We start from the raw sequence: 23,065 nt of genomic DNA on the forward strand, positions 1-23,065 counted from the left end.
ATGAAATCCTTGACAATACTCTGCGGTTACCGTAAAGTATATTATTCTACACCTCCCTTTCCCAACTACCAATACGTGTGAAGCCAGTTTTCTTCATATACTTCATCCAAAACCACACATTGCAACAGATCAGATGTATAAATAGACTTGAGAATACAGCTGTCTTCTAAAACAGTGCTACTCTTTTCACTAAATTATTTTTATTTTGAAAAATATAGTTATTTTTCATAAAATGTTAATAAGTAATAGATTATTGCTATTTTTAAATGAGTTAATATTTAAAAAATTTGTTTTAATTTCTTGTACAGTAAATACTGATTGATGTAACCCGCATAAACAAAGCTCTTTTGGATCCTTAATAATTTTTAAGAGTCTAAAGTGCTCTTGAGACCAGAAGTTTGAAAACCATTGCTTTAGATCTTTTCTGGTCGCAGTACAATGTAATCTTTTGTGTTTTTTTTTCCCATAATGCTTTGAGGGTCCCCTTAAAGAAGTTAGGTTATTTTTCTACTTTTTGCCTCTTTAGCCCAGTTCTTCAAATAATTTACATGTATTTCAGTAGTGATTCATGTAATCAAATGGACTTTAAACTCTACTTCCCAATTGACTTAGTTCTGGAGCGGATTAGGTCATTGTTTAGTTTTCAAAAATTCAGTAAATACAAAATTTATTTCTGCTCTTTTAACAGCCTTTTATATAGAATACAGCAATCCATCTGTTAAACAATTGCTTGATTTTTGTTTCTAGTTTTTGGATTTAACTGAATCTGTCCCGTGCTAAATTTCCATGTATTCATTGGATATAAACAGGATGAAGGAAAAATACCTTGACATTACTTCTCTAACCCCACACTACATATTACATTCTGAGTTATCTCTTTGAAGGCCAGGTGAAATATAGGGGGCTATCCCCTTCATTTTGGACCCCAGTGAGTTCGTCTGTGAGTCAGCTTCCTTATGATAGGAATATCCATATATGTTGGCAAAGGTCTAGATAACTTAAAGAGGGAAGGGTATTTACGAAGTAGGTAGAAAAATCTAAGCATTCTTTGAATTCAATAATTATGTAGCTGTAAACCTTAAATCAAATTTTTAACGACAAAAAAAGAGTTGTGAAACCGAAAATATTCTTAGAAATCATCTGGTGTTAGTCCCTCATTGTATGACAGAGAAGTTAAAAGATTGCCTTAAGATTGTAGAGGCAGAATCATTAGAACATCTGGATATCTGATTTTATCTGTGTATATAACGTGCTTATATGTGTACATGAATTCATCTGCTGTTCTTACAATGTGAATTGGCCAGCTCCACCTCTCCCCCAATTTTAAGCCATCAAGCTTAAGTTGTACCAAAGGAATAAAAGAATTTGCTTGTTTAATCAACCTTATTATGTTATGCCATCAAGATTCTTTATGGAACTCTCAATACCAGTTCTTTTCCTCCAACAGACTGAAGAAATAGGTATTAAACTTTTAAAAAAATAAAATTACAAATACAAAGATAGTATGAAATTCCTCCTGTAATTCATTTATTAGGGCCCATATGAATACTTTCCTAGATGTTAATTCCTTAAGCAATAAATCTGAGTATTCCCTTAGCATAGACTTCAGTAAATTATTTTTGTGGATATTCACTCTCAAGCAGTTCAGTTTTAGCTTTTCAATTTTTAACATGATTATGTTTTCCATTTCGGTCTGTCTGATTGTTTTTACCCATACATACCACATAACCCAAAGTGAAGTATTCTTTTAGGTAACTTCTGTGGGTAATATCTTTCATATGTTGATTATTTCTTCATGCATTTGATTGATCATGATTTGATTGAATTTATTTTTACTTAATAAAATAAAAAATGACTTTTGAACTGTATCTTTCGTTTATCTGAAACATCCTGAAACAGATTTTCAAAAAACTGCTTTTTTGAGTTGTCCAACAGCAATTGTAACCCAGACAAAAGGACCACCACCAAGGTGGGCGACCTTTACTTCATTTCTCCCCATATAGAACTAGTTAAAGTCAAAGAATTTTTATACATGTGAAACTTTTTTTTTTTAATTTTCTTGTTCATTCAGGCAGTTTTTCCACTCAAGTAGTCTTTTATTCATTTATTCTAAGAATTTATTAAATTGTGTGTAACAAGCGTCACTCTTCTGTGGAGAGTTTTTTGAAAATTACAGTATTTTTTGCATCCAGTTGGTCATTAACTGTTATGGTAGGGTAAGTGTTTATTTCATCTTCTACTTTCATAAAATTCATTTAAGTAGCTTTTGCAAAGTAAATATATATTTTAAGGGATAATGTTCAAAAATAGTTACTGAAGTATATTTTACTTTTAGTCTGTTTCCTAATTTGTGTTGAAAAATAGGATATTATTAGCAGTTTAACATTTTTTTAAATATTATATTTCTCAAAAATGTTGATTTGAGAGTTTTTTTGTGAAGTCTTCTAATGCTAACCAGTTTCCTTTTCTGAGTATATGACCTTTGGAATTTTTATCAGTTTTGTTACCAAGTTAGAGATTATTTATTTGTGACTCTGGCTTATTAGGAGTTATGTAAAAGACCATTTATTGCCATTCTTAGGACCAAAATTTTAAAATGTTTCATATGAGTGAATTGCTTAAAGGAATTATTAAAAAAAAAAACTCAACAAACCCATTGCCGTCAAGTGTATTCCGACTCATAGTGACCCTATAGCTATAGTCCATAATTTTCAGCCTTTCTCTTTTTATTCTTATTAGCTGTAATAAGCTTTAAAATTATAAAATGTAAGTTTTAGTAACATAATTATTGATGTCGCTGGGTGGCATAAATGGTTAAATGCTCTGCTGGTAACCACAGGGTTGGTGGTCCAAGTCCATCCAGAGGCACCTTGGAAGAAAGGCCTAGCAATCTATTTCAGAAAAATGAGCCACTGAAAACCCTATGGAGCACAGTTCAACTCTGACACACGTGGGGTCACCGTGAGTCAGAATTGACTAGACAGCAAATGGTTTAATAACATTTATTATGCCCTTTTCAAAGCAGAAGAAAAAACTTAAAAGCACATTGATTTTACAGTCTTGACTAATATTCATGCAGTTTCAATCTTGGTTAATACTTTCAGTGTGAGTTAAAGTTTCCTGGCTTTGAATCTTATTAACATTAGTTGTGAGAGGGGCAAAGATTATTCACAGGAACCTGTAACATTTCATCAGAAATTTTAATCAAATGGGAGATATTTTAGTGTATCACTGTTTACTGTTTAGAGAAGAATAGAAATCCTTTACAGTTCAGGAAAATCTGAGTATCTCTTATTTTATATGATCTTCGTATTTACATAAGGATTGGTATTAATGATAAGCTAATCATGTGGCCCTATGGAAAGAAAATATTTGAGATACTTAAGAGGATATTTGATAATAGTTCATTCCCTTTTACAGTATAACTTAAACTTGTTATTTTCTTAAACTAAATATACCAACAGTCTTTTAACATTCTTTTGATATATATGCCTATATTTTTAAAACACCAATTACTCGTATGTTAGTTTTCTGGAGACTTTTTAGGACGTGTCTTCCCTAATATCTTTTTTATATTTATTCTAGATGTTAAAAGTATTGATGAAATTTTGGGCATATTTTCTTCTTAAAATATAGAATAATAGATTGCTGTACTAAATAACAATTGTGGATATTCATTTTAATCATATGATGTGGTTTCTCTAGTTTGAGTTACCAAATCTGATTGTCAGCACTAAGCTGTTGTAGTCAATGTTTGGGCACATTTTATTCTTACAGGTTTCTGTAAATAATATTTGCCTCTCTTTGATACCTAGTTAATCTTTATTCCTTTTGATTATCATTACTAGCATTAGTAATTATTTTGGCTCGTCGTAAATATTCTTACTACTTTCTAGTTCACCAGAAAACTTCCGTAATATTAACATTGATTTACTTGACTTTAATGAGACCAAAGGCATTGATTGCATTTTTCATATAATTGCCAAACATCTCATGGTACGTCTTTATGCTACCCACTTGAAATTCCATTCCCAATGATAGGTTACAAGTAAAAAAGCTTTATGAAGCTTTTTTTTCTTTTTTTATATTGTACTTTAGATGAAGGTTTACAGAACAGATAGTTTCTCATTACACAGTCAGTACACATATTATGACATTAGTTAATAACCCCACGACGTGACAACACTCTCCCTTCTCGACCTTGGAGGACCTTTTTTTTTATTTTCTTGAAAATATACATAGCCAAAGTTAAACCATTTCAAAAGTTTCTACATGTACAATTCAGTGACTTCGATGACATTCTTCCAGTTGTGCTGCTATTCTCACTATCCTTTTCCAAATTATTCCATCACCATTATCTTCAGCTCACTGCCCTCTAGGCTTCCTGTCAAACCTTTTGAGTTGCTGTTGTCAATTTGATCTCACATAGATAATTTTATTTTTTTGTACTTTAGATGAAGGTTTACAAAACAAATAGTTTCTCATTAAATAGTTAGTACACATATTGCCCTATGACAATGGTTAACAACCCCATGACATGTCAACACTGTCCTTTCTCAATATTGGGTTCCCTATCACCAGCTTTCCTGTCTCCTCCTGCCTTCTAGTCCTTGTCCCTGGACTGTTGTGCCTCATTAGTCCCATTTTGTTTTAAGGGACTGTCCAATCCCCAGCTGAACGGTGAACTTCGGGAGTGACTTCACCACTGAGCTAAAAGGGTATCGGGGGCCATACTCTCGAGATTTCTCCAGTCTGTCAGGCCAGTAAATCTGGCCTTTTTTTTGTGAGTTTAGAATTTTGTTCTGCATCCTTTTCCAGCTCTGTCCAGGACCCTCTGTTGTGATCCCAGTCAGAGCAGTCAGTGGTGGTAGCCGGGCACCATCTAGCTGTACTGGACTCAGTCTGGTGGAGGCTGTGGTAGCTGGGGTCCATTAGTCCTTTGGACTAATCTTTTCCTTGTATCCTGTTCTCTTCATTTTCGCTTGCTTCTGAAGGGGTGAGACCAGTGGAGTATCTTAAATGGCTGCTCACAGGCTTTTAAGACCCCAGACGCTACTCACCAAGGTCGAATGTAGAACATTTTCTTCATAAACTGTGCTATGCCAATTGAACTAGATGTTCTCTGAGACCATGGTCCCCACAGCCCTCCACCCAGCAATTCAGTCCCTGGAGGTAGTTTGGATGTGTCTATGGAGCTTCCATGACCTTTCCTTGTACAGGTTGTGCTGGTGAAGCATGTATTTTTAATTATGTAAGGGAAGAGGACTTTAAGCTTAGTCATCTTTTAGTTTGGCATGTTTTATTTATGATAGTAGTGTCTTACAACCATTTTGAAATGTTTAGGAACAAGTAGAAATCCATGATAGTAGGCAGAATTTCTGCTTTCAGCAGCTAAATTGATGGTTTTTTTTTTTTAAGGAAAAAGTTTGCTTTTTCTCTTATAGGCAGCAATGGATTTTTGCATGAACATGAACACAAAAGCAAATAGGAAGAAGTTGGTACGAGCACTCTTCATAGTTCCTAGACAAAGGTAGGTATTTTTTAAAAAGAGTAATTTGTTTATTTTTTTCCCTTTGCAGTGATGGTTTTAAGCTCAAATTTCTCATTTAATTATCTCTTTAAATAGTACTTGGCTTTTGATTTTTAGTCAACAGCCATCCGTTCTGTTAACATATTTTCTAAAACTTGATTCTCATTGATTTTTGTTTTTATTATCTCTAATAGAAGTATTTCCTTCTGGTGCTTGCCTGTTATTTTAAGAGAACATGTTTAATAATGCTAATAAGTTAATAATTGCTAGAAGTAATTGTTTTACCTTTTTGCCTCTGAGGAGAAAAAGTAATAAATGGTACACACGTTTTTCGGAGAGTTTTTATTTTGTGTAAAGGTCAGACTAATTCAGTAATACTGTATCTAATTCTTGCAGTTGTGTTTAAATGAAAATCTTCAAGTTATGTGGATAATTATGATAGTTTAGCTAAGATAGCCTGCTTAGAGATTCATTGGATAGAACTGTAAGTCACAGTAGTGATTATGTTGCTGATAATTCAGGAAGCATATTCAGTTGCTTTACACTTTCAGAGAATTCTAATGCTCTTATTACAGTTCATTAAAACACATATTTTACCTGCAAATTTCAGGATCACTCCTTGACCTTAGGAATCTGGAGGAGATCTAAGCAATTAACCTAGAAATTTTTCTGTTTGTTCAATGAATAATTAAAAAAATTTTGTTAACTGTTGATGATTACATACAGTTTCGCTAAGATAAATACTTTCCCCAGAAGGTGAGGATTTTGAGGGATTTCACTGAAGATTTCTTCGGCCAAATTTTTATTTGGTCCATGTAAATGAAGTTTTGTTGTATTAATTTTCACTTCAGAAGTAAAGTGAGAATGCTTTTTATTTACTAAAACTGGTGATATCTTGGTAAGATTTCTCAGTGACACCGAATCACTACTTTCCTCTTTTATATTAGTTTTTATATCCTGTCACAACATTAATATGAACATTTGGTTTTTCATTTTAGTGGAATGAGAGAGAGGGAATTATCTACGTGAGAAGTATGGCACATGGGTGAATATGTTTACAACGTAGACTTATATACTGCATTACATCAAATCTAAAGTTATGAGTTACACCATTGTTTTAGGTACAACTAAGAAAATATCGTTGCCAATTAATTTTAAGGCTTTGGTTGTGAGACACATTCCATTGTGTGAAGATGAGAAAAAATGTATACCTTGAATTGGTGGAAATACAATTGCTTTTTCTTCAGTACCCTGAACTAGTTTTTTTTTTTCAAGTGATTCTTTTCTCTACCTTATACAATGGAATGTTTACTTTTATATTTGTCTCTTAAACTGTTTATTTGAATGTAAGAACTAATAGTAACAATTATCTGAACTTTTATTGCAACATTTATAACATGGAGTAAACCAAAGTTAGCAAAAGTAAAAGGCTTGGTTAACAAGAGTAACCATGCAGTGATGTTTAAATAGTCTACTTACAAGAGAGCATCTTCCCTCTCTGTACTCCTCTTCCACCCCCACTTCACAACCACCCTAAAAAAGAAAAACTCTCAAAAACTGTATACTATTATTTGGTCTTACGCTGATCATATCTGTTATAGCTGAGTTCATCTCCTTAGCTCAGCAGATGAAAAGCTGCAAATTAAAAGCAGTTGGAATCTGCTAGAAACATAGACTTGAAAGTAGTAGGTAGTGACAGTCTGTGATATGAGAGGAGGAAAAAAAATATTTTTAAAAAGAAATAAGTACTTAAAATGTATTCTCAAGCCATGAGGAATAGACAACAGTCTTATATACCTGAAATGTATAAATATAATTTAGATTATCAGGAAAAATTAAATTATATTCTAAAATTTATTCATTCATTAAATAAAATTCATTAAGCGCCCACTGTGTGCCAAGTACTGTGATTAGTGCTAGGGATACAGTGGTGAATATGACAGACTTGGTTCTTTTATTCAGTTTGGAGAAGAAAACAGACAAGTAATTATAACTGCAGTTACCAAGAAGCAGCACAGCATGCTTTGGAGTATGTAGCAAGTGGAACTGATTGATTTAATTGGGGGAGTCAGAGAAGATTTCCTGGAACAAGGTTCATTTAATCTCAGTCCTGAGAAAGGAGTTAGCTAGACTGGGGGTGTGTCAGGTAAGGGAATGTAGAGAGAACATTTCTGATAAAGGCAACAGCACGTGCAGAGGGCTAGAGACCGGAAAGGCCATGGCATCAAACTGTTGCAAAAACCTCTTTATTGGTCTCCTTGGACATTGTCCTCTGAACTGTAAGCTTCAGGAAAGAAGCCACATTTACCTCTTTATTCCCAGCGCTTAGCACAGTGCCTGATAACCAAAACCCATTGCTGTCAAGTCAATTCCAACTCATAGCAGCCCTATAGGATAGAGTGGAACTGCCCCATTGGGTTTCCAAGGAACAGCTGGTGGATTCGAACTGCTGACCTTTTGGTTAGCAGTCAAGCTCTTAACCACTGCACCACTAGGACTCTACAGTGCTTGATAAGGTAATAAAATTATATAACATGGTATTTATTGCCCCTTCTCATTTTAGCTAGTTTTCAACTTTTTAGCCTCACTTCTAACTACTCTTCCTCTTGAAAATCCTAATCTATAATGATTTCTTGAATACCCTTTGTTCTTTTTGCTTCCATGCCTCTGCTTTCTACTGTTTGAGATAGACTTTATTTTTCCACCGAAAATCTCTGATTCACTCTTTAAGTCTTAGCCCAAGAGCTATCTTCTCTGAAAAACCTTCCTTTCCCTTATACAGATAAAAGCGCTCTTTCATAGCACCTTGAACATATGTCTCCATCTGAAGAATTATGCACATTATATCCCACTTATTGGTTTGCTGTATTCCTACCAAACTTTAAAACTGTAAGCTCTTTGAGAAAGAGGACTATATCCCTACCAAACTATAAAAATTATAGGTTATTTGAGAGGGAGGACTGTATATTTTCATTTTGTGTATCTCCAGCACCAAGCATATTTGTATTTGGCACACAGTACATACTTGAAAATATTTGATGAATTAATTTATTTTAAAAATAGATAATACATTCACATGGCTAAAAACCACCAGAAGTATAAAACGTTATTTTTGTCAGGTGCCATCGAGTTGGTTCTGACTCATAGCAACCTTATGTACAGCAGAACAAAACCCTGTCCAGTCCTGCTCCATCCTCACGATCGTTGCCACGTTTGAGCCCATTGTTGCAGCCGTTGTATCAGTCTGTCTCATTGAGGGTCTTCCTCTTTTTCACTAACCCTTTACCTTACCAAGCATGATGTTCTTCTCCGGGGACTGGTCCCTCCTCATAACATGTTTAAAGTATGTGAGACGAAGTCTCGCTGTCCTTGTTTCCAAGGAGCGCTCTGGCTGTACTTCTTCCAAGACAGATTTGTTGGTTCTTTTGGCAGTCCGTGGTATATTCCATTTTTTCACCAACACCACAATTCAAAGGCGTCAGTTCTTCGGTCTTCCTTATTCAGTGTCCAGCTTTCGTATGCAGATGAGGAGATTGAAAATACCATGACTTAGGCGCACCTTAGTCCTCAAAGTGATATCTTTTTTTTTTTTCCCCAAAAATTTGAAACTTAAAAACATTTTGCTTTTCATCACTTTAAAACATTATATGGTGTAAAGTATCTTTCCAATCCTGTCTTCTCTTCTACCCAGTTTCTACTCCTCTAAACAGGAAATCACTGTCTTGTCACAGTTTTGGTTTTTATGTATCCTTCCAAAGGCTTTTTTTTTTTTTTTAACATGTATTACAAGAATATACAATTAGAAATTCTTGTATTTTCTCTTTTTTACACAAAGGGCAGCTTATACGTACTGTTCTGAACTTACATTTTTCACTCTACAGTGTATCTTGAATATCTTTTCATATCGGTACATAGAGACTTCCCTTGTTCTTTCTTTTAAAGCTGCAGTGTTTTCTTTTATGAATGTGCTGTATTTAACCATTTCAGACATTCTAATCGTTTACCGTTACAAACAGTGCCGTATTTGTACTTCCTCCTTTCTTTTTTTTTTTCCTCTTGATTATGTTAGCTAGTGGTTTGTCTGACTTTTTTCCACCAGTAAGCCAGCTTTTGAATGGATTATTTATGCTACTGTTTCACTATTTTTTTACTCATTATTTTTGGCTTTTATCTTTATTGTTTTGTTCTTTTTGGCTTTTTCATTTATTTTATTCCTTTTCTGAGCGTAGTTTTAGCAGTGTCTCTTAGTTCTAACGTGATTTCTATTTTTATATTTTAGAAATTCTGCAATTTTAGTTTATTTCCTTTGTGACCCAAGAGTGGTGTGTGAGAGTTTTAAAATTTTCAGGTAGTGGGGCTTTTTTTTTTCTTTGTGATTTTGTTAACAATTCATGTTTTTATTGAATTGTAAGTAGAGAATGCTATTATTTTTACTTTTTGGAATTATCTGAAGTTCCCTTTGTGGCTTTATAGTGTTAGTTTTCATGAACATTCCATGGACATTAAAAAAAAAAAAGACATATTCTTTGTTAAATGTATTGATCATCTCTATATTATTAAATAACAGTGTTATTAAGGTCTTCTATTTCCTCACCCTTTTTCAGTCCACTTGCTTAGGGATCATGGGTTGAGAGAAGTAAATTAATGACTGCTAAACCCACCAGAAACCAAACCCATTGCCATCGAGTTGATTCCAACTCCTAGCAACCTTATAGAGCAGAGTAGAATTGCCCCATAGGGTTTCCAACGAGCTGCTGGTGGATTCAAACTGCCGACCTTTTGGTTAGTAGCCAGGCTCTTAATCACTGTGCCACCAGGGCTCTAATGACTGCTTATTCATTTCTACCATGATTTTAGCTTCCTGAATGTTGTTGTCGTGTTGTTTGGTATACCATTTATTCTTATGAAGTGTCTTTTGTCTTACTTAAAATACTTTTTGGCCTTAATTCTGCTGCATCTGATCTTAAGATTTGTTTTTAGTCATTAACTTTTTATTTCTGTACTAAGTTACCTTATTAAAACAACACAGGAAGTACTCATTATAGTTTGGCTGGTAGAGGACAATGTGCTGAAGGATGTAATTTATATGTGGCTTTTACTTTTACTCTTTACTAATATTTTCATATTTTATGTAAATGTCAATCGAGTTGTATCATAATTGCAAATTTGTGTTTAAGAGTAGATTTCTAATTTTCATTCATTTCTAGTGTTAATAGTAGTCTTTTCTAAAGATCTTTGTGTTTAAATAAAACTCTAAGTCTTTTTAATGTTCTTTACTGATTTGGAAAGCCTAAGCGTCTGTTTTCAAATCTGTAAAATGGGTTATTAAGCCGAGAGTTGGACCACTTTGATGTTTACTGGTTGGCTGTATATATATATTTTTTGTTTTAGTATTTATTGGCAGAAATAGATTTTCAATGCATACTTTGTGTTTATATAAAGTGTACATGCTCTTAAAGGGTTGGCTGTCTATTTTTATTGATCTGAAAAGCATTTAATTTTGAAGATCTTCTTTTGTCCTTAACCTTCACATGTCATTTTGCCCTACTTGCAAGATGTGGCTTGTCCCTTGAAGAAAGGAGCTTTGTCCTAGGAAGGCTAGGGTAGAAAGATAGTAATCACGTGCCAGTGAGTCTCCTGTCATTCCGCATGTTTCTCATCCTCCTCCCTCCAGCCCCCATTGCTCATAAACCTTCCTCTATCTTTGGAGTAGTAGAGATGACTGATAGCCTTCAATGGGAGGGGCAAAGAGGGTTGGGTTTAGAGGGAGCAGGCTAGTGTATTCTCCTGATACCCAGTTAGTAGGTATTAGGAGCTGCAAGTAATTCTTTGAACCTTCTGTATTTAGGAACAAGCTGGGACACTTAGGAGATAGAAGGACAAGGAAATAATTTTTATCACTTCGTATTAGCACCCTGCTCTCTCCTAGCCTGACTGGGCACAGTGGTTAAGTTCTATGGCTGTTAGCACAAGATCAGCAGTTCAAATCCACCAGCCACTCCTTGGAAACCCGATGGGGCAGTTCTCCTCTGTCCTATAGGATCACTGTGAGTCGGAATTGACTCGATGGCAATGGATTTGGTTTTCTTTTTTTTTTTAATACCCGTCTAGATTCCTGAATACCCCTTAGATTCCATTCAGTAACTGTGCCTCTGTCTTTCTGTGGCACCCCACCCCCCTCGGCCAACCCTGTTTAGCTGTTTCACCTGATCTGTGTAGTTTGGTTTAGGAAAGATTGAACTACAAAACTCTTAAGGTTCTTTGCAATTCTTTTTTTTTTTTTAATAGGCTTTATTGAGATATAATTCGTATCAGACAATTCACCATTTAAAGCATACAATTCAGTGATTTTTAGTATATTCGTAGGGTTGTGCAACCATTACCACAATCTAATTTTAGAACATTTTTGTTCCTAAAAATCCCTAAAAGAAATCCTATGTTTGTTAGTAGTCAATATCCATTTCCTGTTTTCCTCTCCTCTCCCACCCCGACCCAAAGCAACCACTAATCTGCTTTCTGTGTCTACGAAATTTTCTATTCTGTACATTTCATCTATATGGAATCATACAGCATTTGTCTTTTTGTGTCTAGCTTCTTTCACTTAACGTAATGTCTTCAAGGTTGATCCGTGTTGTATCATATGTCAGTACTTTACTCCTTTTTGTGGCAGAATAATATTCTGTTGTATGGATATACCACATTTTGTTCATCCATTCATCTTTGAGGAACACTTGGATTGTTTCCACTTTTTGGGCATTATGAATAATGTTGCTATAAACATTAGTGTACAAGTTTTCATGTGAACATGTGTTTTCAGTTCTCTTGGGTATATATCTAGGAGTGGAATTGCTGGCTTATATGGTAACTTGATGTTTAACTTTTCAAGGAACTGCCATACTGTCTTTCCCAGTGGCTGCAACATTTTACATTCCTATCAGCAACATTTGGGTGCTCCAGTTTGCCCACATCCTTGCTAATACTTGTTACTGACCAATTTATTTTTATTGTAGCCATCCAAGTAGCTGTGAAGTGGTATCTCATTGTGGTTTTGATTTACATTTCCCTGCTTAAGAGCTCAGGCTGCTAACAAAAGGTCTGTAGTTTGAATCCACCAGTCGCTCCTTGGACACTCTATAGGGCAATTTCTATAGGGTTGCTATGAGTCAGAGTCAACTCAACGGCACACAACAACAATGACTAAAGATGTTGAACATCATTTTATGTGCTTATTGGCCATTTTCTTTGAAGAAATGTCTATTCAAGTCCTTTGTCTCATTTTTTTGTATTCTCCACTTCTTTTATTGTTGAAAAAATATATATAACACAACGTTGGCCAGCTCAATATTTCTCGTATGTACAGTTTAGTGACACCAATTATGTTAATCATGTTGTACAACCATCACCAATATCTGTTGCCAGATTTTCCATCACATAAACAGGAACTCAGTGCTTCTTAAACAGTAGTCCCCCTTTCTCCCTCTTTCCCACCCCTGTTAACCACTAATAAACTTTGGTCTCTATACACTTGCCTATTGTAGATATTTCATATGCGTGAGGTCATACAATATTTGTCCTTTTGTGATTGACTTACTTCACCAAGCATAATTGATTCAAGGTTCATCCGTGTGGTAGCACATATCAGGATTTCATTTCTTTTTATGGCTGAGCAATGTTTTATTGTGTGGCTGTACCGCATTTTGTTTTTCCATTCATCTGTTGATGGCGATGGACATTTAGGTTGTTTCTACCTTTTGACTGTTGTGAATAGCCTTACTCCCTTTTTAGTTGGCTTATTTGTGTTTTTATTACTGAGTTGTAAGAGTTCTTTATATATTCTAGGTAGAGGTATATAGTTCGCAGATACTTTCGCCCATTCTGTGAGTTGTCTTTTCACTTCCTTGATGATGTCATTTGCAGCACAAAAGTTTTAAAATTTTATGTAGTCATCTTTACAATTCTTAACGGTCTGATCTGAAGCAATTTTTTAACTTCCAGTGGTGGTCTTCCTTCATTAAAAAAGTAGTGGTTGAAAAAGTCTCCAAAGGCTGGCGTTATCTTCCTCATCCTTTTAATTTGAAGGACTCCTCAGAAATTAAATCTATTAGAAATCCCTTAATTGGATATTTGCATATCATTTTAGAGATAAAGTATAGCTACACGCATACACACAATAGTTGAAATTTCACATAAACTGTATACTTCTTAGGTACAAATATGTATCCATTATGCAGATAAAGATATAGAACATTCTAGCACCTCAGAAGGCTCCCTCACCTTAGCAAAATTTTGAATCTGAAGTCACTCAGAATCAGGGAAAGTACCTAAGAATCTTTTAGTTTCTTGTTTTAAATATAGGTTAGTCTGGTATTGGTTTTAGTGACTTTTGAAACCATATGGCTTTAGCCAGGTGTTAGTGGGTGGATGTTAAGAATCTCTTCAGATTAATATAAACAGAATAGTCTTCAGATGAGAAGTGCTTCACTTAATTCTTTAACAGCTTTTCCTGATTCAGCTTTTAGGAGAGTTTTCTGGAGTTTTTGTGAGAGACTGTTCTAATTAGACTTCCACCCTTTCACTAAGTTTGGATCTATGAAAGAATAATTTTTTTTGATAGCTATTAGTACATTATACCACTTGATGGTGCTGTTGCATTGGAACATCAGTATTGTGAAAAAAGTTACCAGGGCATTTTAGTTGTCGATTTCAGAGTAAATGACCCTAATCTTTTGTTTTTTATATTTCATCTTTTTTGGCATCATCTTCTGATTTAGTGTTTCCTGTGAAGAAAATCTTTTGTATTCTTTAACTGTAACAGTGTTCTTTCACATTCATTCTTTTTTTCTAGGCGTTTTGAACACAGTGATAAAATCAATAGCTTTTAACAGTAAAATCCCTTAGATTTTAAAGAGAAAAAGGAAGCTAGATGTTTCTTTAAGAGAGTCGACTGATTTAGGAGATAAAAACCTGTAAGAATTCCGCCCCCCACCCCCAAGTGTGTGTTTCTGCATTCTTGTTACTTAGTGAATGGATGTTTACAATTTGGTGATTATTAACTGCTAGTAGTATACTTAAGTGTATGATTTAGGGAACCTTGAAAATACAAACAACTTTTGGTTATTGTTTAAGAAAAAAATTTTTTTTTTAAATGGTTTACTCAACTGTTAGTAAAAATAATTATTCTCTTAGAATTCAGTTTTTAAAGGATCTAAGTTTATTTTCTAATTGCTTTTCAGAAAAGTCAAGTAAGATGAAATGTATATCTAGCTTAAATTTTAACAAAGATTTGTTCTTTGTGTTGATTAAAATTTTTTATTTTGGGTTTTAGTAACTTTAATGTGATTGATGTGACCCTTAATTCCCTTTGGGCTTACGTTCTTAGGAAGGCAGAAAAGCATACTGAAGCAAGACTAACATTGAACAAGCATTTAATTTATTTTATTACATTATTTACAACATAAAACCAAAAAAACCAAACCCATTGCTGTCGAGTCAATTCCAACTCATAGCAACCCTGTAGGACAGAGTACAACTGCCCTATAAAGTTTCCAGAGAGCGCCTAGTGGGTTTAAACTGCCAACCTTTTGGTTAGCAGCTGTAGCTCTTAACCACTGTGTCAACCAGGGTTTCTGTTACAACATAAGGGCTCTTATTTTGTGAAGTAATGAATGAACAGACAGTCATGTAACTTGAAGATTTAAATAAGGCAAGGTGACATTTAATATCAACTATCCATTTAATTTTAAAAGGTATAATGGAAAAAGGAATTTCAGGAGCTTCTTAGTTTGAGAAGGATTTGGTGAGTTTACAGGGGTAGAGGATTCTGAGAAAATGGAGTATCTACTTCTATGTGGCCAATTCCAAAAGAAACAAAACTCAGGATAACTGACTACCAGGAAAGCCTTAAAAACCTAGGTTCTCCTGGGGAATTCTTCAATAATTTTTTTTTTTTTTAAATCTTATTAGAGCCTAAAGCACTGACCTGTATTATTAGCCCACTGCTCTGTGCCTGAAGAGTTAGCCCAAACTGTTTTACTTTAAAGTGGGTAGCTGTACCTGCCTTTGTTTTGGAGCTGGGAGAAAGTTTTGAAGTAGATTGGGCTAACTGGAAGAAGGGTTAAAAAATTAAGCAAAGTGATGGGCCAACAAATAGAAGGAAAGGGAAATGACATAACCTAGTTAAAACTTTTTGATGCTAAGTGTTACAATCTCAAACTTTATTGAAAAAGACAACCAAGATTAAAATTAGTTTTAAAAATTCAAGAGCTAGTTCTTAGAATAATCCAAATAGAGAACTATTAGAAAGTATAAAGGAAAAGAACATAATAAAAGTTTAAGAAATGAGCCAGATCATATGTAGAAATATTTGAAAATCTCAGTGAAACAGATAATTTTTTGAAAAAAGAATACACATTACCAAAATTGAGTCAAGACAAAGTAGAATACCCACACAGACCAATGATGATGGAAGACAATGTAAAAAGTTAATTTCATTTAAAATTGACCAAGACTAGATAGCTTTATTGAGTTCTTTCAGTCCTTCATGGAACAGTTTTTCTGCTGTATCATCTGTTCCAAAGCATTGAAAAGGATAGAAAACATCCATTTTGTAGTATGAAGAGGTAGGTAAAATTGAACAAGAGTAAGAAAGTTAAAAGTATTGACCAGTCCCACTTTTGAATGTAGATATAAAAATTCTAAGTAAAGCACTAGCAAATCATATTTAATAGTATATTACAAATGAAAGAGTCCAGCATGATCAAAGAAGATTGATCTTAAAGGAATCAAGGGTACTTTAAAATAGGAAATCTGTATTAATATATATCATGTCAGTAGGAAAAATAAGAAACCATATGATTATCCCATTAATTGCTTAAAAGATACTTGATAAACTAGCTTTTGTTAGATAAAATATAACATTTAATATTATTATAAAATATAGTGATACTTCTTTAATATGGTAAAGAATGTTTTAGACTAAAAACTAATATATGCTTAATAGTGAGATACAGACATTTTCGTTTATCCTACACATATATGTTGAGCACCTACTATGTTCTCGGCACTGTTTTAGGTGCTGGTAAAGTGTCTTCAGTGGGAGACTTCCATTCTAGTGAGGAGGAGTGACAAACAAGATAGTAATGAGTAAATTATGCAATATATTAGAAGGTGGTAAATTCTATTTAAAAAATAGGGCAGGGTAAGGGGAGTGGGAGAGGTTGGAATGGAGTGGGTTTGCAGTTTAAATAGAGTATTCAGAATGGGTCTCACTGAGAGGGTGAGCTACAGCTTAACTTTAGTGAGGGAATAAGCAATATGGATGTTTGGGAAAAGAGCCTTTCAGCTAGAGAGAACAGATAGTGCAAAGGCTCTGAGGAGAGAGCTTGCCTAATGTGTTAAGGATTAGTGAGGGGTGAGTGTGACTGGTCAGAGGGAGAATAGTAGAAGATGAGGTCAGACAGATCAGTCAGAAGTATTTTTTGAGATGGAATTAGAATCTGCGTCTCCTAACTCATAGTGCATTGCTCTTTGTTATCCCGTGATCTCAACTCTTATATCTTAGTTTTTTGTGTGCTCTTCAGTTACGGCAATAGAGAGCTTTGGAACCTAGGATCGTATCCTATATTTGAATTTGGCAATTGATTATGAACAGAAAAAGAATGAAGTGTTTGTCACAATGGCTAAAAAAAAATGAAGACTAATAATTTAAACTAGAAAATTTAGAAGGTACATTTGATATTAATATAAATCTATTATGCAAGAAAATTAAAGGTTCATTTGCTTCAGGCAAATGAATCGACATCAGGAAAATTCTTACATATTTATGTGAATAACTTGTAGGAATACCTCAGTTTTGTAATATCATCAAGGAGTGATGTGACCCACATACGTGCATTTTCTGTGTGGCAGAAGCTTAACCTTCAATTGATAAAAGGCTTAAAATATTTTAAGTGAACGTTTGAAATAATGTTTAAAGTTAAATTATGATTCATATCTTTATATAATAGGTTGTAGTTTTCACTGTTTCTTTAAAGGAGGATATGAATCATTTAAAAAAAATTATTGAGGTACTACTATAAAGTCCCCATCTTCTTTACTTCGCTAAGCCTTTATTCCCTTATTTGTGAAATAGTGATTATAATATCTACCTCATAGGATGGTTATTAGGATTAACAAGTTAAATAATGTATATAAAAAGCCTAGGTCAGGGCCTAGCACATTGGTAAGTACTAAATAAATGGTAAGTATTTTTTAGAAATTATAATGACTGAAGAGGTATATAGAGTTTTTGAGGCTCTTAGGTTTGAATTTAATCAGTTTCCTTCCTTTAACTCCACCTTTCAAGGTTATTTTTTCCACATGTGTTGCTTCTTCTGTCTGAGGCTTTCACCTGTCCATTATCTAATTCTAAGCTTTTCAAGACTTTTTCTTGATGATCAAATCATTTTCATGTATTGTGCTATAATACGATGATATATTCAGGGATAATTAAGACTTGTAGGATTATTTGTGTCTCTTCTAAATGGTTTCAGGCTATCTTGTGTCTTATTTTTATAGTTTTTAGTTTTCCTCCTCACTATCAGCTTCCATTACTGGCTACAATTAGTATAGCAGCTTTACCTCACTACTTAAAATCTTCAACATCTGATCTGCTGAGTGTTGAATCATTGGGTAATCAAGTTTTATAAGTAATGTCTATAGCAAGAATGGAAAATAAATTCCAGCTTGTGTGTTGATTCTGGTAAATAATAGCTGCCTGGAGTGCTGTGTTATGCACGATTCTGGAGCTGCATCCAAGTGTGGCGGAAAGAGTGCTGTGATATGGAAGGGGAGTGGCAGCATGAGTGCCACATATTTGCCATTTATTGTCCAAACTAAGAATAAATAGGCACTATATGAAGATCTGAGTAGGTTCTACAGTGAGTAAAATATATAAGTCAGTGTATGGATTTTGTGGTATTATTTTGGTCTCTTAGATGCCTTTTGGAGCCCTGGTGGCGCAGTGATTAAGAGCTCGGCTGCTAACAAAAAGGCTAGCAGTTCAGATCTACCAGCTGCTCCACTCCTATGGGACAGTTCTCCTCTGTCCTGTAGGGTCACTATGAGTTGGAACCAACTCAGTGGCACATAACAACAACAATAGATGCCTTTTGATTATTGGTTACCCTCTTCTTCAGACATTGAGCTTTCCAAATAACTTAGCCTTGGATGAATGAAGGACATGGTTTGAAAGGATTTTGTTTTGCATCATTTAAGTTGCCTTTAGATTTTGTAAGATACACAGTTACTCGGCAATTATGTTGTTAAAAATTTTAGTCATGTCAAAACATTGTTTTCTTCACTTAGTGTTCCGTATTTTATCAAAATTACATACTCAGTGAAATTACAGCTGTGAAATAAATACACTGAGTGGAAAACACCACATTATTAATAAATTTTCACAAGGCAAATTGAACTTACTGTGCTTCATTATGATGGCAATAAATAGGCATGTATGTATGATTATCACTTTTTATAATCATTTAATGTATGAATATATTTGAGAAAGTTTAAATTTTAAAATGAATTATTTCTGGTATGTCTTCCCTTTTACACATATCACATATAACTTTTGCAGGTTGGATTTGCTACCATTTTATGCAAGATTGGTTGCTACTTTGCATCCCTGCATGTCTGATGTAGCAGAGGATCTTTGTTCCATGCTGAGGGGGGATTTCAGATTTCATGTATGTATTTAAGCATTTATTTTGTGATATATATATAAATATATATATATATATACACTTATTAAGTTGAGTTAGGATTCTTTAAGAACAGAATTATTTTGTTGGTAAGCATATTTTTGAAATTTGATAGTGGTGTAACAGTTCAGAATTTATGGAATTCTAAATGTTTTAAATGTAAATTTACTCAGCAAAATTTAAAATTGATATTATATTCCAACTTGGAGATGAGCTGCCCCTGCTACCTTGTTTCTCCATTGTAGTTACTGCTCTTTTTACTTTTGTAAAGTATTCTTCAAGATCAAGACAGCCAGCAGGCTTTATTGGTGTTCCCAGAAGACACGTGGGATTGGCCATGATTAGTCAGGGCACAGTGCCACCCACAGGATACCTGTTTACATGGTGGAGTCCAAATGTTGTGGGACACAAGAGGTTCCATAAATTCTCTAATCTCAGTGAATGCTGTTGTAGCCCATGTTTTATTGACATATTCTTGCCTTAGGAATCTTTACTTTGGGTATTGGTGAGGTCTTTAAAGAGCATCCTGATAAAAACCAGGGGACTGTTACCAGACGACTTCCCTTGCTTTTCAGTTCTGGGAATCTTGGCAGATTGCATGTTAGTGGTTCTCCCAAACCCATGTTACCCCATCATCTTGCAGAGGTGATAGAACTTCAAATGAAGGCTTGATAGGGGTAAAACGATACCATTAGAGGTGACTGAAAGTGGGCCTTAATGGACTTTGAAAAGACGTGAAGTTCAAGTGTTTTTGTTACCCAAAAGAAAAATTATGTTTACAGTATTTAGCTTTATTACTAAGTCACTTGGAGTGCAAATAAAATCAGGAAATGTTTGTTAGGCTCAATACACACTTTATGTACTCACCATGTACAAATCAGTAGGATTGCTGAGCACTCAGAAAAGAACAGACACAATTTCTGTGGCAGAGAATCTCATGATATAGATGGGGAGACAGGCATAAGTGCTCAAAAAAGCAAGAGTAAAATAAAAATTTAAACCTTAAATATAATAGGTGTTATAGGGAATTGCATGTTTAATTGCCAAATGAATTGTTAGAGATAGAATGCTTTGAATTCAGAGGAAAGAGAGAGCCTCTGTGAGCTGGAATGATCTACAAATTTCACTAGGTGCCATTTGTTGTTATTAAATTTGGGGTTAATATTTTTTCGGTCAGCTTTTGCTGAAGTGTGTCTTAGATTTTCACAGATAATATTAATCAAGGAAAGGTTTTACGTTTTAAAAAGTTTGGAAACACTGGGATCAATAAAGTTAAACAGTTTTGTTTTGATTTGTTTTATTGTAAGAATTTTCAAAGCTTTAATAGGTTAATTTGTGCTCTGAATCTCCTGGAGGAGGTTCGGTATGTTCTTCCCCAAAGAACACACTTTAGTAAATGCTGCTAGTCAGTATCATATGCGTCAAAAGTCATGATATGTTTGCTGATATATTTAATTCCATCATACAAACTAGGAACTCTTTTATTAGTAGACATTATGACTTTGTTGTACGAGTTATATGCATACACTCCTCAACCAACTCCAAAAGTAAACAAAAAATAAGTTGCTGGACCAAGCGTAATTAATGCTTTGGGTAAAAACTTAAAATTAAGGAAATTTCTTCCATTAGTACTTTGTTCTTCATCCCCACCTCTTTTGAACATTGGGGTGTAAGTTGGGGGAATTAGCATTTTTGTTATTACTGGTACAATATTTCATTGCATCTGGAAGAATATCAGAAATCTAGGAGTATACTTTGGGAACCACTTCTCTCAGGGAAGGGAAGAAAGGGAACTTGAGGTAATTCATTACCTTCTGTTTCTTCCAGGATCTATCCTTTCCACACCCAAATCTGCAGCCTTTGCCAGCTACTTTCTTTTAGGCCATAAATATACTCAACACCCTCCTATTCTTCAATGAAATTAAAATAAAATAACAACAAATAACCATCCCTCAACTATTTCCCTACCCCTAAAACCATGTGCTTTTATTTCCTTCTTGTTCAAATTTTTTAGAGTGTACTTGAGTCTACTTCTGACATTTACCCTTTGCTTCACTATCATACCACCCTGGCAGAGATCACCAATACCACCCCCCCACCCCCACCCCCCGCCCCCAGCTTCCTCGTGTTAGTTGATTTCCCTGCAGGTGCTAAACTGCTGGACTTCTCCTGCTTTCTAGGAACCTGTCATCCTGGCTCCACCACATGCTGACGTTGTAACTTTGGTCCAGTTGCTTAAGTGCTCTAAACCTGTTTCCTTTCCTGTTAAATGGGGATAATAATTGTACCTTTTTAAATAGGATTGTTCTTGAGGGTTAAATAAGATAATGCATACAAAATCCTTCACATAGGGCCTGAGCATAAATAACATTATAATAATAATTATCCCTTCTATACTGCCACTCTCTTCTGGTTCTTTACTTGTAACTACTATTCTCAATCTCCTTCATTCCCTTTTTTTCTACCTTAGTTTATATGCTGGAATTTCCCAGGCTTGCTTTCTTCACCCTTCTTTTTCACAGAGGACATTCTACCTGGACTTTAATTAACATCTATTTCCCAACAACCCCAAGACCTCTCTCAGTACTTAGAGAGTTCTCATGTACTTTTAGCTAACTATGTCCAAAAATAAACTCAATTATTTTTTTCTCGAAAATGTCTTTGTCCTCCACTTCCACTTCTGTATTCTCCCTGTAAATATATTCTATCATATTTTACCTAATCACTAAGAGAAATATCTCTACCTCTGCCCCTCTGACATTCAGGAGCCAGTGTTCAATAAATTCTACCTATACTACCTTCTAAAACACCTCCTCAAATCTAGCATTTCCTCTTCATACCTACTGCCACTGACTTTTGTATAATAGCTTTTTAACCAGGCTTCCCTGTCTCTGCCTTCTGTCTAGCTCCAACATACTGAATGCCACAATCTGATCATATTTGCCCACTGCTTAAGAACCTCAGCTGAGAAATAGCTGGTTCACGAAACTTTACTGGTAGTCAAAGAAATTCTAGTAAAACAGTAGATTTGGTAATTTGACTGACAAATTAGTAAAGGTAACAGAAATGAGAAACCAGCATTCTCATATACTCTTCAGGTAGGATTTTGGAGAAGCAATTTGGCAGTGTGTTTCAGGATCTTTAGAGGCATTTATATACTGAACAACGCTGAGAATCTGGCCTAAGTAAATAACCCTATATACTAAAAAGCTTTATTCACATCAGAACTGTAATAAGGAGAAACTGAAAATAAGCTAAAAGCCCAGCAACAGATTAACAAAATGGTCATATAATCACAATGCTGAAATGATACACTGCCATTGGAAATGGTGTTTACAAAGAAGTTTTCATATCATGGAGAAAATGTTTATGTTTAAAAAATAAATATATGTACATAAAATCTTACATACGTTTACAGTTATGTTATAATGGTTGGAAAGTAAAGGATAGAAAAGAAGTATCCATCAGTATGCTAACAGTGGCTCTCTTTGGATAGTACAAGGAATATTTCTCCTTTCTAGTTTTCTGTGTTGTCCAAATTTTCAGTAATGAGCCTACTTCTTTAATAATGGAGAGGATGACTTTTATTTAAACATAAGCAAATCACTCTCACTAACTGACTTTTAAAAACTAGTAGTCTCTTTTTTGATCAAGGCTTCCTATTAGTTTAAGTAAGTGTCTTAGCAATGCATGTTTGCTTATTTATAGAATCACTGCCTACTTGCTGTTTAGCGATAGTAGGTTTTCAGAGAAGTCTGTTGAATGATTGAATGAATAAAGTTCAAAATGAGCAAAT

General features: G+C 34.5%; 1 protein-coding gene across 1 annotated transcript in view; it reads left to right on the plus strand.

The window, feature by feature from the left end:
• Nucleotides 1-23,065, plus strand: part of UPF2 (UPF2 regulator of nonsense mediated mRNA decay) — a 143,341-nt gene that overhangs the window by 58,492 nt on the left and 61,784 nt on the right. The window contains exons 8-9 of the mRNA XM_004379688.2: nucleotides 5,445-5,530; nucleotides 19,146-19,254. Of these exons, the coding sequence (XP_004379745.1) occupies nucleotides 5,445-5,530; nucleotides 19,146-19,254 (195 nt within the window). The remainder of the gene's footprint in view (nucleotides 1-5,444; nucleotides 5,531-19,145; nucleotides 19,255-23,065) is intronic.

This window comes from Trichechus manatus, unplaced genomic scaffold (genome assembly GCF_000243295.1).
Source record: "Trichechus manatus latirostris isolate Lorelei unplaced genomic scaffold, TriManLat1.0 scaffold00067, whole genome shotgun sequence".
Lineage (NCBI taxonomy): Eukaryota > Metazoa > Chordata > Mammalia > Sirenia > Trichechidae > Trichechus > Trichechus manatus.